The 14668-nt window shown below is 33.7% G+C and overlaps 1 protein-coding gene and 1 pseudogene across 1 annotated transcript in view; both read right to left on the reverse strand.

Moving 5' to 3' along the window:
• Positions 1–14668, reverse strand: part of CFAP70 (cilia and flagella associated protein 70) — a 79872-nt gene that overhangs the window by 53696 nt on the left and 11508 nt on the right. Inside the window, 5 exon segments of the mRNA XM_039872094.1 lie at positions 571–665; positions 1814–1996; positions 4328–4507; positions 8065–8144; positions 8316–8414. Of these exon segments, the coding sequence (XP_039728028.1) occupies positions 571–665; positions 1814–1996; positions 4328–4507; positions 8065–8144; positions 8316–8414 (637 nt within the window).
• Positions 2400–2522, reverse strand: LOC120609909 (uncharacterized; annotated as a pseudogene).

The raw sequence follows: 14668 nt of genomic DNA on the forward strand, positions 1-14668 counted from the left end.
ATCAAGTGTCCTGTTCTTCTTTGCTATCTAAATCCTGATTTAATCTGGGTGGCAATGTGTCTAACAAAAACACTGTTTCCTAGCTTCTTTTGCCTCTAGAGGTGACCAGTGAGATATAAACAGTTGTCAGATTCCATGGATGTTCTACAGGAGGGGCTAAGACAACCAGCACGTGTCCTTTTTTACCCATAACACTCCTCTTTTCCAACTTTCTGCCAGGACTGTGAATGTGCAGCCTGGAGCTCCAAAAGCCATTTTGGACTGTGAGACAACCTTATGGATAGAGGGCACATGTTAAAGAAGAAAAAGAGCAAAAAGCAAGACTGAGCCCAGATACCTCATAACACTGAGAAGCCGCCATACACATCAGCTCTGGACTTCTTTTATATGAAAGAAAAATAAGAACCCACCTTGGTTAATTCACCATCACTAGGAGCCTCTGTTATTAACAAATGTGGTGAAAGAGACTGTCAGGTCACCTTAACTCAAATATAGATAAAATTTTAAAAAGTAACATTTTTTCCCACTTACAGTCTTTGTTATTTAGATATATTCCTTTTGTCTTCCTACCTCACCACTGCAGTAGGATCAAGGTAGCAGCGACTTTCCAAGTCCCAAGTAATCCTTTTCTTTATGCATTCTGATTGGTTCCTAAATTCCCTGTCCTGTAAAATAATAAGATAGAAACTTTTGTTCTCTTGGTGTGACCTGGCTTCATTCTGCTCAATCTGTGGGGCATTCAATTAATGAATTTAATCACAATACTTTTATTATTTCTACTATTACTACCATAAGTATAACTACTACTGTAAATACTACCACCACCGTAAATTTTAGGGTACTTTTCGATTAATAAAGTACGTAAGATAAATTACTTATATTATCCTTACATCGATCCAGTACTAACTGCCAAATATTCACTCACATAACCTCAATCAGTTATTCTCAACCCTAGACGCATATTAGAATTATTTGGGAGCTCCTGAAAAAATAATTAACACCTGAGTATTGGTGTTATTTTAAAAATAAATTCTTAAGTAATTGATCTGGGTTAGGGTTTGGCCCATTGTTAGTGTTTTTTAAAAGCCTTCCAGGTGATTCTAATGAGCAACCAGGGCTGAAAAAGTTATATTTTAGATATTTAGATTTTATGTTTAGTTATTTAGATTTTATAAAATCTAAATATCTAAAATCTAAACATAAAATCTAAATATCTAAATATCTAAAATATAAACATAAAATCTAAATATCTAAAATAAAATATATCTGATCTAAATGAAAATATAAATCTAAGAACAATTTTCACAAAGCACAATGATGATAAAAGAAATTGCACAAGTTTTTCAAGTATTTTAGCTTTATCTCTACTATTTAAAATATTTAGTATCAGATACTGAAAATAATTTAACCATCCCCATCTTACAAATGATTTTACTGAAACTACAAGAAACGATAACAAAGGTGGCTACTAGAGTGATGATGTTGGAAGGAATCAGGAGGAAGAGACATAAAGTAGAAGGAAGACTTTAACTGAATATCTCTCAATTCTTATTTTGACATGTGACTGTATTGTTACCTACTCAAAAGTAAATAAATTTAAAATAAAATAAACAGTAAATTTGAATTAAATCAATTATTTCATTTGCTGGACTTAAGAAGTGAAGAAGCCTTTCAATCAGAATTAGGTAACTTTTAACATTTAATTATTTTATTTTAATAGGTAATAATATATATAAATTACAGTGATTCATGAAAATTTTATCATATGTCAGCACACTGAGTTTATCACAAAAAAATGGCATAACTCTCTTACCTCAGGATGGTTGAGTTCTCCTTCTTCTTCCTCATAGGGCCCACCAACAATGAATGCATCAGGAATGTTATTAGCTCCTGGAGCCAGAATGTTAGCAATAGGCCATTTTTTGGGCCGGGGAACAGGTTCTCTTTCCCCTCCAAGCTTCAGAGTTCCATTCTTGAATAAAATGGGATAATCTTTCTGCAGAAATAAATATCATATTTTTGGAAATTTTGTAAAAGAATTTGAGATAGACAAAAGAATTACTGAAGTGTCTTTTCAGTAGAATGCTGAGAATTATCTAACAGATCCTTCTGTAATTATCTGATTCTGTAGAGGGGACTGTGCCCTTCATTGTCTTTCTGTTGTTTTATAATTTTGTAATTTATAGGAAATAGATAATAATGCAAATTATTCTTGTCCACAAATGTGCAAACGTACTTTGTAGAATAGAGATAAATTGATTATTGCCCTGTGACTGATGACAAGTTTTTTGTTTTATTTTGTTTTTTTGTTTGGATTTTTTTAGGCGAGGCAACCTTTGGTTGACCTCACAGATTGCAAGTACCTTGTCAGCTTACAATCCCTTATTTTTTATTTTTTATGCCTACAGCAAGCACCTGGTCTTCCTAAGTGGTCTCCCATCCAAGTACTAACCAGGCCCAACTCTGCTTAGATTCCGAGATCAGACGGGATCGGGCTTGTTCAGGGTGGCATAGCCATAAATGACAAGTTTTGAATTATTAGCAAATTCATTTCGACATCCCTGATTGCTTACAGATGAATCATTTCTTTAGATTTTCCTATGAACTGGCTTCGACCCTTTTTGTCATTTTATATGTACATGAGGATCATAATATAACATTTTAAAAATTATCTTTAAAAAAAACAAACTTAAATTTGATAAAGGCCTAAAAATACAGGCTTTTCATATCTATAACTTATCTAAAATACACTTGCAATAAAAATTAGTAAAGATATAAATAGGAAATTTATAGAAAGAGAAATTAGAAAATCTAACATTTAAATAAAAACATACTAGTTATTAAAAATAAGTGAAATGCACATTAAAACAATCAGATAACATTTTAAACCACAGATTGGCAAGAGTCTAAAAATATCAAGTGTTGTCAATATTATGAAGGAAATGGTATTTTTATACATAGCCGATGGAAGTGTAAATTGGTACAAAAATAGAAAGCAATTTTGTAGTCTCTAGTAAAATTTAAAATTGGCATACAGTATAACTCAACTATTCTAGTTCCATGTGTTAAGTTTTAAAACTTTTGTAAAGAAGGGGCATTTCTGGGATGGCAGAATAAGGACTTCTGAAAATCTGTTCCTCTATAAAACAACAAGAATATTAGCAAAAATTGTCAAAATTAAAGGTGCCAACACTATTCAATTGAGACAGAACAGTCTTAACAAAAAGTGCTAGAAAAACCAGTTATCCACATGCAAAAGAGTGTAGTTAGACCCTTACCTAACACTGTATACAAAAATTAGCTCAAAATGGATCAAAGGCCTAAACCTAAGAAGTAAACTATAAATATAAAAAGATATACGGGAAAAGCCTCATGTCAATGGGTTTAGCAATGATTTCTTGGTTATGAACAAGAAAACATGGACAAATTGGACTGCATCAGAAATTAAAAACTTCTGTGCATCAAAAGATACTAACAACAGAATAAAAGGCAATCCATAGAATGGGAGAAAACACTTGCAAATCACACATCCAATAAGGGATTAATAGCTAAAATATAGAGAATTCCTAAAACTCATCAACAACAACACTTGATTCAAAAATGGGCAAAGGACTTGGATATACATTTCTCCAAAGAAAACATGCAAATGGTCAATAAGCACATGAAAAGATGCTCAATGACATTAGTCATCAGAGAAAAATCAAAATCACAAGAAGATGCCACTCCACACCAATTGGAATGACTATTATCAAAAAACAGAAAATAATAAGTATTCACAAGGATGTGAAGAAATTAGAAACCTTGTACACTGATGTTGGGAATGTGAAGAGAAATTGGAGGGTTCTACACTGAAAATGTAAAATGGCAAAACAAGTAGAAGTATTAACTAATTACACTCTTATAGCAAGCAATTTGGAAATCTTTATCAAGAGCCTCAAAAAACCAATACACAATCATTCTATAGAAATTTGGATGAGGGAAATAATCTGGAATTAAGAGAAAGTTCTGTATAATAAAGTACATTATACAAAATGCATAAAACAGGCATAATCTCTGTAGAAATATATCCAAAATTGTTCATTTAAAAATGTTTTACATATTTTCCACCATAAATATATATTCACTGATATAAATTTTATGTAATCTATAATACATAAACTATAAATATAACATCTATTTATAAAACAGAAGTAAACTTTATTTTTTAAAACCTAAAATAAATCTGAGCCATTAACAGAGTTTGCTTCGAATGAAATTTTACCAAAGGAAGAAGAGACGTCCATATGAGTGTTTAAATCTATATAAATATCTGGCTGTAGGGCTTTACCTCTCCAATTGATGGAACTTGCAGACCAACCATGTAGTTCTGCAGGGGCCCTACTGGCATGAAGGATTCAGGCACAGAGTAGGCAGCCTCCAATGTGACCTTCAGTAAATTGCCTCCTAAGATCTGGGCTGTGGTCAATAAGGGCTCTGCCACAGATACTTTAACTTCAAGACTGCACTGCTGGAAAAGAATAAAATTATGCAGCATTTTGACAATGCCAGAGGCCTCTTTTTTTTTTCATTTAAATATCATTTGAATTTCATCTGAATATCATATCACTGTTCAAGGTAGAAAGGTCGTTTATTTCTATACAAAGTATTGAAATAACTTTCTCTAGGTCCCATGAGTTAAAGATAGAGCCAAAAAGAGAACCAACCTATCCCTAAGCTAGAGCCCTTCCCCTATACCACACTGAGGTCAAGTATGTATATAAATACATATAGAAGAGGAATTGGAAGGTTCTGTACTGAAATGTTAATAGTGGTTGCACATGAGTGAGATTGGGGTGCTTTTTCGCTAGTCTATATTTTATAATTATTTTGTAATTTAAATATAGCGCTTTTTAAAAAAATTTAGGTTTTTATTAAATATTTGAAAATCAGATTATTTAATATATTTCTATTTTTCAAATATGGAAAGTTTGGCAGCATGAGTAAGCTCCAGGAATGAATTTTTTAGAAGGGCTGACAAGGATTTGATGTAATAATGTATCCAAGTAAGGCAGTCAAGGCAGCTAGTGGTTTTTTTTTTTTATATTATTACAGAAGAAACAATATTTGTTCATTTCATTCTTTTTCCTAAGAATCAATATTAAGGGGGTCAAATATAGGGGGATGGGGGAGGGAGAAGAGGATCAAATATATGGTAGCTGAAGGAAACGACTTTGAGTGGTAAACACACAATAGAATATATAGATGTCAAATTATAATGTATACCTGAAAATTATATAATTGCATTAACCAATGTTACCCCAATAAACAACAACAACAAAGAATCAGCATTAATAAGAATAATTAATATTGTTGTTAAAGAATTAAGTATCCTACTAATGGAAAATTCCCAAGTTATTTCTCCAATGGAAATTCTGATTTGGCAAATGTAGTGCTTTTTAATAAGAAATATTTTTTCAAATACATATCTATATACTTATCTATATAGACATATATGTATATATACCTGATATTTTTATAGAGGATACAATAAAAAGTAGGTTTAAAATGTGTGATTATATGCCAGGCACTTTACTATAGCACTAAGAATATAAAGATGAAGAAGACATGGCCCCTTTCAGCATGGAATTCATGTTATAATTCCATGACTTATGACAAATGTTATAAATGAGACCTGTACAAAATGCCCTAGTCAAGGAACACCAAGGAAGAAGTGGATAATTAATTATTGGGGTGGAGAGGAGTAAGAGAGAGTGACATCTGAATTAACTTTACGAGATGAATAGAAGTTTAAAATCTAAATAAGCATCGGAAGGAAAGAGAAAATAATTTTGGACAAAAGGAAGAGTTTTATGTAAAAGGGTATCGAAACAGTATGGTGTATTCAGTTCAGGTGTAAGTAAATAGTTCAGAATTTTAAGAACATAAAGCAAAGGAGGAAAATGCTGAGAAATGAGACTGAACTAGTGACAGGCTCCTATCATAAAGGTTGTTGCATGCCTGCTAGGAAATTTGAACCTTAGCATGTAAGCAGTAGGTGAATATATGAACCACACAGAAGCTAGCAAGGGAAGAGATGTGATCATATTTACTTTTAAGTCACTCTGCAAGCAGTGAGAAGGATGAACTGGATGGAGGTAAGGTAATTACAAGTCTACTTGTAATGTTCCAGGTGAGAAAATTATAAGGCAATAAAGCACAGAAATGAAACTACGAAGAGAGCATTCAAAGGCACTTATGAGGTAGAAAAGGCTAAATTTGATGAAAGGCAGATTTTGGAATTGATTGTAGTTAGGTTCTGAGCAGAAGAGTCACAGATGTAATGTAGATTCTATGCATTTGCTATGATTTCACAAATGGGTGATGCTGCTAGTCAAAATAACTAAGATTAAAAGGAAGAGTAAGTTTGAGGGAGGATACTGGGTTTAGTTTTGGAATGTTGAATTTTAGGCACCTATGGGCTATCATTACAGAGAAATCCAGTAGGTGGTTGTAAAGGCTGACATTCTGAAATTAAGGAAAGGTATCTGGGCTGGAGCTGTTAAATTAGAAGTCTTCAATAGTGGTAACTGTTAAATTAATGGATGACCAACCTCCCTCTCATCCAACCAGGAATGTGAACACAGACTAAGAAAAGAAGGTGGTCAAGAATAGAACTTTCACACTTAAGGGACAGGCAGAGGAGATATTTGGTGCAGGACATTGAGAAGGTACAGTCAATAAGTAGAAAATCGGAACAGCAAAGGGAAGAAAGCTTTTAAGAAAGAGGAAATGAAGAATGTGACTCCTCCGGTCAATATGTCTCTGAGAAGGTAAATAAATGTCCCTAAGATTTCTAACTCATAGTGAGACAGGGAATACTGGACGATGAACTGGAACCTCCTTTCCAAGTACAGTTTATATCATTTTAGTCTGAGTCTTGAGAATGACCATTGTTGATGCTTAAATATAAAATTAGTGAGAACTCTCAAACAAATGGAAATTAACTGTCTTATATTTTTCCTTGAGTATGTGAAACAAGTAAATACAAGAATATTATGAGCAAAGGTCATGAGGACTGACAATCTATTTGACTGACTTTTCTTCTATAACATCTAAGGAAAATCAACAGTACATAAGCTGTGAGACTGAAACAAGGAAGGCAGGCTGAGCTCAAATATATACCTCTTTCCAGGACAAATCACATGAAATGACAAAAAGATAGTAAATGATATCTTTATGTCCAATTAAAGGATAATGCTATAATAATCCTGGAAAACAAGAAATGCCATCAGTAAACTATACATTTTCAGGAACCCTCGAAAGATAGAAAAAAAATTAGATCTACAAAAGAACTAAGCTAGAAGAAACTAACCACATCCTAAAATAAGAAAAGAGGACCACAGCAGATGCAGGAGTGGATTGTGGTAGCTCCAAGGTCAAAATCAACAAAAATCAGAAAGGGGCCTACAGTAATGATTAATTAGGAAACTGCATTCAGAACAGTTGAGTCAGTTGGTCCCTCCTCTTTCCTTTACTTGTGCAAAACAGAAGGTGGCTGTGGTACCTGCTGAGAGTGAGTGCACTTGCACCAGAGTGGGAATCAATGTCCCAAGAAGCTAATGATCCCCAAGAGGAATGGGAAACAGTCCAGTGACAAACCAGTGACACAGTCTACCAATTTATGCGTCCTCTCCTCCAATAACCAGAGGCAGGCTACCATGCCAGAAAGTGTGTTAGGTGCATTCATATACTATTTAATTTAATCCATCGGGACATAGTTCAAGAGGCATTTCTATGGTTTTAAGCCTTCCCTACTTCTACCCCTGAGCAAAGTAACCAATGTCTACTCCATGCCCATGTGCCCTGCCCCATCATTTAATCACACTGGGTTAAAATCCATAATATATAGATTATGGACTCTTAAGGTAAGACTCTGCCTTATTTATATTTGTTTCCCAGAACCTAGCATTATGTGTACCTGTAAAAAGAAAGTGACTGATAAATTGGACTCAATAGAATTGAATTTTGACACCAGACAGACTTGTTAGAATGAAAAGCAATGTTGTGAGTTAAAATCCTGTTTACCTTAACACCTGATCGAAGAGGCTCTAACGGTGAACCTGGTACAGGGTGCAGTGGCACCATCGTTTCAAATGAAATCTCTCCTGCAAAAAGAAGGCCGAGTCAAGTCAAAAAAAGAAAGGGTTAGGCAAAGATAAATGTGCTAATCTTTTCATCAAATCTCTGAAGTTCAATGAGGCTGATTTTTTCATTTTGCTGAAGTTAAATTTTATGAGCTTTGTTATATCTGCTTTTGCACAAATCACACATCTGACCTTCCAATAAAGGAAGAAGGTCCACCACAGCTTGACCAAGAATTAAGGTCTTCTCATCTTTCTGTTTCTTTTCCTTAGGTAAAACTTCAGTCATAGTTACTAGAAAAAGCAAAACAAAGAAAATGAGAACATGTTTAGCTCATCTATCAGATAACCAAGGTGCAACAAGCAAAGCATTGTCAAAAAAAGTTAAGAGATATGAACTTGAAACCCAAGAATGCACCATTATATGGTGACTTCTGGTGGAAAATACTTCTGGTGGACTACCTCAGTGACATTTTCTGTAATAACTCTGTAATTTAAAGTAATAATAATAATAATGTTGGCAGATTTATAGAGATCACATTAAACTTACAGATAAATTTAGGTAAAATGACATCTTTATAATGCTGAGCATTCCTGTCTAAGAATATGATATGCCTTTCCTTTTATTCAACCTCATGTCTCTCCACAGCATTTTCTTTACAGTTTGTTTGTATCAGGACCCAAAAAAGGTCTACACATGGTGATTAGGTGATATCTCTTAAGTCTCTTTTACTCTATAGGTTCCCCTTCCATTTCTTTAGATTTTTCCTATTTTTATATTTCTAAGAAATTGTCCATTTAACCTAAGTTTTCAAAAGTAAAGGCAGAATGTTCTTTATGTCTTTTTTAAATTGTAGCAAAATACACATTACATAAAATTTAGCATTCTAATCATTTTTATGTGTATAGCCCAGAGCTATTAAATATATATCACCACCATCCATCTCCATAACTTTTTATCTTCTAAAATTAAATCTCTATATCCACTAAACAGTAACTCCCCATTCTCCTCTCCCCCTGGCAACCATGAGAATAATACTTTCTGTCCCTACATATTTTCCTACACTAGATATCTTATATATGTGGAATCACAAACTATTTGTCTTTTTGTGAATGGCTTATATCACTTAGCATAATGTCCTCAAAGTTAATCCATGTTGGAGCATATGTAAGAATTTCCTTCCTTGTCAAAATTTAATAATATTCCATTGTACGTACATATCACATTTGGTTTATCTATTCCTCCAGTGAGGACCACATGTGTTGCTTCCACGTTTTACCTTTTGTGAATAATGCTGCTACGAACACGAGTATACAAATATCTCTTAGAGAACCGCTATAAATTCTTTTGGATTTATTCTCAGAAGTGGAATTGCCAGATCATATAGTAATTCTTTTAATTTTTTTGAAGAACTACCAGTTTCCATAGTGACTGTACTGTTTTATAGTCTCACCAAAAATGCACAGGGGTTCCAATTTGTCCACATCCTTACATGTTATTTTTTTTTAAGCCATCCTAATAGGTATGAGGTAGTATCTCACTATAGTGTGGGTTTGCAATTTCCTAGCAATTAGTGATGCTGAACATTTTCATGTGCCTATTGTCCATTTGTAGATCTTTGGAGAAATATCTATTCAAGTTATTTGCTCATTTTTAAATCAGGCTGTTTGTTTTATGTTGTTGCTGTTGTTGAGTTTTAGGATTTCTCTACATATTTTGGATATTAATCCTTTCTTAGATAACTAACAAATATTTTCTCCTGTGGGGTTTTACTCCATGAATAGTGTCTTTTAATGCATAATTTTATTTTTTATTTTCATTAACTTTGATTTCTCTATTTTTTCTTTTGTTATCCTGTGCCTTTGGTATCATATCCAAGAAATGATTGCCAGCTCAGATGTCATGAAAATTTGTCCTGTATTTTCTTCGAAGAGATTTATTGTTTTAGGTCTCACATGTAGGTATTTGATCCATTTTTAGTTAATTTTTAAAATACAGTCTTAAATGAGGGTCCAACTTCATCCTTTTACATGTGGATGTCCAGTTTTCCTAGCAACATTTATTGAAAAAACTGTCCTTTCCCCAACTGAAAGGTCTTGGCACTCTTGTCAAAAATCATTTGATCACATATGTAAGGGTTTATTTCTGGGCTATTCTATTTCATTGTTCTATATGCCTCTCTTTACACCAATACCACACTGTTTTGATTACTGTAGATTTGCAGTACATTTTAAATCCAGAGACCTCCAACAATTTCAAGATTTTTTTGACTATTTGGGGTCTCTTGAGACTCCATATGAATTTTAGAATGGCTTTTTCAACTTCTGTAAAAAAAATATTGACATTTTGATAGGGATTGCATTGAATCTGTGTATTTCTTTGGGTAATACTTTTATTTTAACAATATTGTCTTCCAATCCATAAATACAGGATATGTTTCCATTTATTTATGTCTTAATTTCTTTCAGCAATGTTTTGTAGTTTTTATTGTACAAGTCTTTCATTTTTTCATTGCACAAGTCTTTCAATACTTAATTCCTAAGAATTTTATTCCTTTTGATGCAACTGTAAATGGAATTAATGTGTAATTTATTTTTCAGATTGTTCACTGTTAGTACATAGAAATGCAACTGATTTTTGTATATCGAATTTGTATCCTACTACTTCGCTGAATTCATTTATTCTCACAGTTTTTCTCTTGTGGACTCTTTAAGGTATTCTACATGTATAACCATGTAACCTGCAGAAGGTGATTTTGCTTCTTCCTTTCCGATTTGAATGCCTTTCTTTTTCTTGCCTAACTGCTCTGGCTAGAACTTGTAGTATTATGTTGAAAAGAAGGGGTAAAGCAGAAATCCTTGCCTTGTTCCTGATCTTAGAGAAAATGTCTTTTCAGTCTTATATTCACTGTAGGTTTTTCATCTATGGCTTTTATCATGTTGCAGTAGCTTTCTTCTAGTTCTAGTTTTTTTAGTGTTTTTTTTTTCCCCATGAAAGTCTGCTGAATTTTGTCAAACGAGTTGTTTTTTTTTTTTAATTTTTTATATCAAGTAAGATGATCATATAGGGCTTTTTTCTTCATTCTGTTGATTTGATGTATGACATTGATAGATAAAATGGACTTTAGATCAAAAAAGATTGGGTCAAAATAAGATATAATACATTAATAAAAGATTTGCCTGAAATATCTTTTTCCGTCTTTTCACTTTCAACATATTTGTGTCTTTGGATCTAAAGTGAGTCTCTTCTAGACAGTATATAGTTGGATCCTGTGTTTTTACACTTAAAGTAATTACTGACAAGAAGAGACTCACTTCGGTCATTGTGTAATAATGCAAAAATAAAACAAATTTTTTTAATATATGCTTTATATTTTGCCCCTCATTTCCTGCATTACTGTCTTCTTTTGTGTTGTTTTTTTTAAGTGACATTTTCAAATTCCTTTCTCGTTTTCTTTTCTGTATATTTTATAGCTATTTTCTTTGTGGTTACCATGGTGATTATATTTACCATCTTAAAGTTATAACACTCTAATTTGAATTTAGCAGCTTAATTTTAATAAAATACAAAAACTCTGCTCTTTTATACCTCCATCCCACCCCTTTCAAGTTATTTATGTCACAAAGTTATATCTTTACACACTGTGTACCCCAAAACATAAACTATTAATTTTTTAGAATGCATCAGTCTCTTAAATTATGTAGAAAATAAGATTTGGTGTTACAAAGCAAAATTATAGTAATACTAGCTTTTACACTAATAAAGCTTTTTTCTTTAAATGTATTAGTCACTTAAATCACGTACAAAACAAAAAGTGTACTTATAAACCACTGTTACAATAATACTAGATTTTATAATTGCCTATGTATTTACCTTTACTGAGATCTTGAGAAAGTGAGAGGAGTGACATTAGCAAAAATGTTGAATGAGACGTACCTCGTGGTTTCCCCCTCTCGACAAAAACAATTTGGCATCCATCTACAGATAGCGTTCCTTTGTAGGTGCTCTGGGATCCAATGCCATAAGCCAAAAGACCCAGAAGAGTATTACACACCCATGTGTCAGGTGATAGGCATACAGACTTAAGTCCCAGCTATGAACCCTACAGTGGCCCATGAACCAGCTCCAGCCACTCTCACCTGCAGTCCAGAAACCCCTGTAAAACACTGTCTTAGACAATCACCCATAGATGAGAGCCTTTGTGGAAGTACCAGTTTCCAGCAAAGAAGTACTAGCACATCAGGAACAAAAAAAGTGAGTCTGTATGAATTGGAGAGGGTAAGAATAACAATTTGTCTTAACTTGCATCACCCATCACTCAAGGCCAAGAGAGATCTTCTTGACTCATGATTTCTTCCACGAGGGAAGATGAGTGTATGCGAATGAGCACCCATTTCCCCATCTGTGCAGGATGCTGCCACCCAAGCCAACTTCTCTCTCACCCCATCCAGACTGCTGAATCATGAGCTGCATGACTGGCAGTGGAAGGGTAGGGGAGAGAATCTGGAAGACTGTCAGATAGGATTCTCAGAGGACATTAAAGGGAATGAATCCTACAAATTGCAACACAGACTCTATCAGGAAGCCCACCCAGCAGCTGTAGGGGATGCCTTACCTTTGGATTTCCCCCAACTAGTCCATGGGCACCCTCAGCATTCCACATGCCTCATCCACACACACCCCCATTCAGTGGCTGGCTCCCTGTGAGTTCTCTTGACAGCAGTTGCAAGTGAGCTGTGGCAGATGGTTAGTGAGTACATGTTAAAAGTTGGCCTGCATCTGTGGGCCAGGGAGAGACCACAAACTTGAACTTTAGCACGGCCCTTGAGAAAATGAAAGGGAGGCTGTCAGCACTCAGCCTGGTCATTTGCAGTATCAATAGCATGCATACAAGCTTAAGAATTCTGCCACAGGAGAGAGCAAGCAGCATGGAGCATGCATATCCATAGAAGGTCTGAGAAAGCCTCAGAATCCCAAGTGGGGCAAATAAAGGTATTTCTCTCCTGAAGGCAGTAAGTAAAGACCAGAGGAGGTGCAAATGCAAAGACTGCAATGCAAAATCTCAGGGAATATGAAAAATCAAAGAAAAATGTCACCATGAAAGGATCACAATAATCTGCCAGTAATGATCTCAGAGATATGTAGATCAGCAGATTACCCAAAAAAGAATTCAAAATACCTATTTTAAGGAAACTCAATGAGCTATAATACAGAATGACAATATAAGGAAACCTGGAGAAGAATACATGAACAAAATTAGAAGTTTAACAAAAAGATAGAAATCAATGAACATAAATTCTGAAACTGAAAAATACAGTGAACAAAATGAAAAGTGTAACAGAGAGCATCAACAGAAAAATGAATTAAGCAGAAAAAGAATACAAGTTAGAGAACAGGAACTTTGAAATTACCCAGTTAGAGGAGGATAAAGAAAAGAATGAAAAAGAGTGAAGAAAGTCTATGTAATCTATGGGATACCATCAAAAGAAGTAATTTGTGAAATATTGTAATTACAGAAGAAGAGAGGGAGAGAAAAGGCAGGAAGATTTTTAAAAGAAATAATGGCTGAGAACTTCCAAATTTGGAGAAACATTTGGACATGTCCAGTTCATGAACCTCATATGTCACCAAACTCAAAAAGATCTTCTCCAAGACACACAACAACAAAACTGTCAAAAAATCAAAACCAAGAAAGGAATCTTAAAAGTAGCAAGAGAAAAGAAGCTTGTAGAATTCTCCAGTGAAATGACCTCGTTCTGAAGCTTTCAAATTATGAATTCAATTTCTTTCATAGTTATAGGGCAACTTTATTTCATATAGGATGAGTTGTGGTTAGTGTTTTTCAAGGAACTGGTCCATTTTGTTGTTGAACTTAAGTATGTAAAGCTATATTCCTTTACTAACTTTTTAATATCTGCAGAGTCTGTAGTGTTATGCCATTTCATTCCCAGTATTGATATTTTGTGGTCTCTCTCTTCCTAGAGATGTTAATTTTAATGTTTTCAAATAACTAGCTATTTATTTCATTGATTTTCCCTATTTTTGTTTTGTATTTCATTGATTGCTGCTTTTATTTTTATTATTTTATTCCTTCTGTTTGCTTGGGGTTTCTTTTGTTCTTTTTCTAGATTCTTGAACTGAAGACTTACAGATTATTGATTTGAAACTCTCACTTTTCTAATGTATGCGTTTAGTGCTATAAACTTTCTCGGCAATGTTTTAGCTATGGCCAAGAAACATTGCTATGAAGTATTTTTTTCAATGTATTTTCTTATTTCTTTTGAGACCTTCTTCTTTGACACTTGGATTATTTAGAAGTGTTTTTAGTTTTCAAGTGTTGGGAGAGTTTCCTGTTATCTTTCTGTTATTGATTTCTACTTTGATACTATTATTGTCAGAGAACATATTTGGTATTATTTTCATTCATTTAAATTTGTTAAGTTTATGACTCAGGATATGGTTTTGGTATGTGGTCTGAGGGCTTTTGAAAATATTGTGTATTCTGCTATTGTTGGGTGTTCTATAAATACTGATTAGATCTTGTTGG

The sequence above is a fragment of the Pteropus medius genome, unplaced genomic scaffold, assembly GCF_902729225.1.
Source record: "Pteropus medius unplaced genomic scaffold, Ma_sr-lr_union100, whole genome shotgun sequence".
Taxonomy (NCBI): Eukaryota; Metazoa; Chordata; class Mammalia; order Chiroptera; family Pteropodidae; genus Pteropus; species Pteropus medius.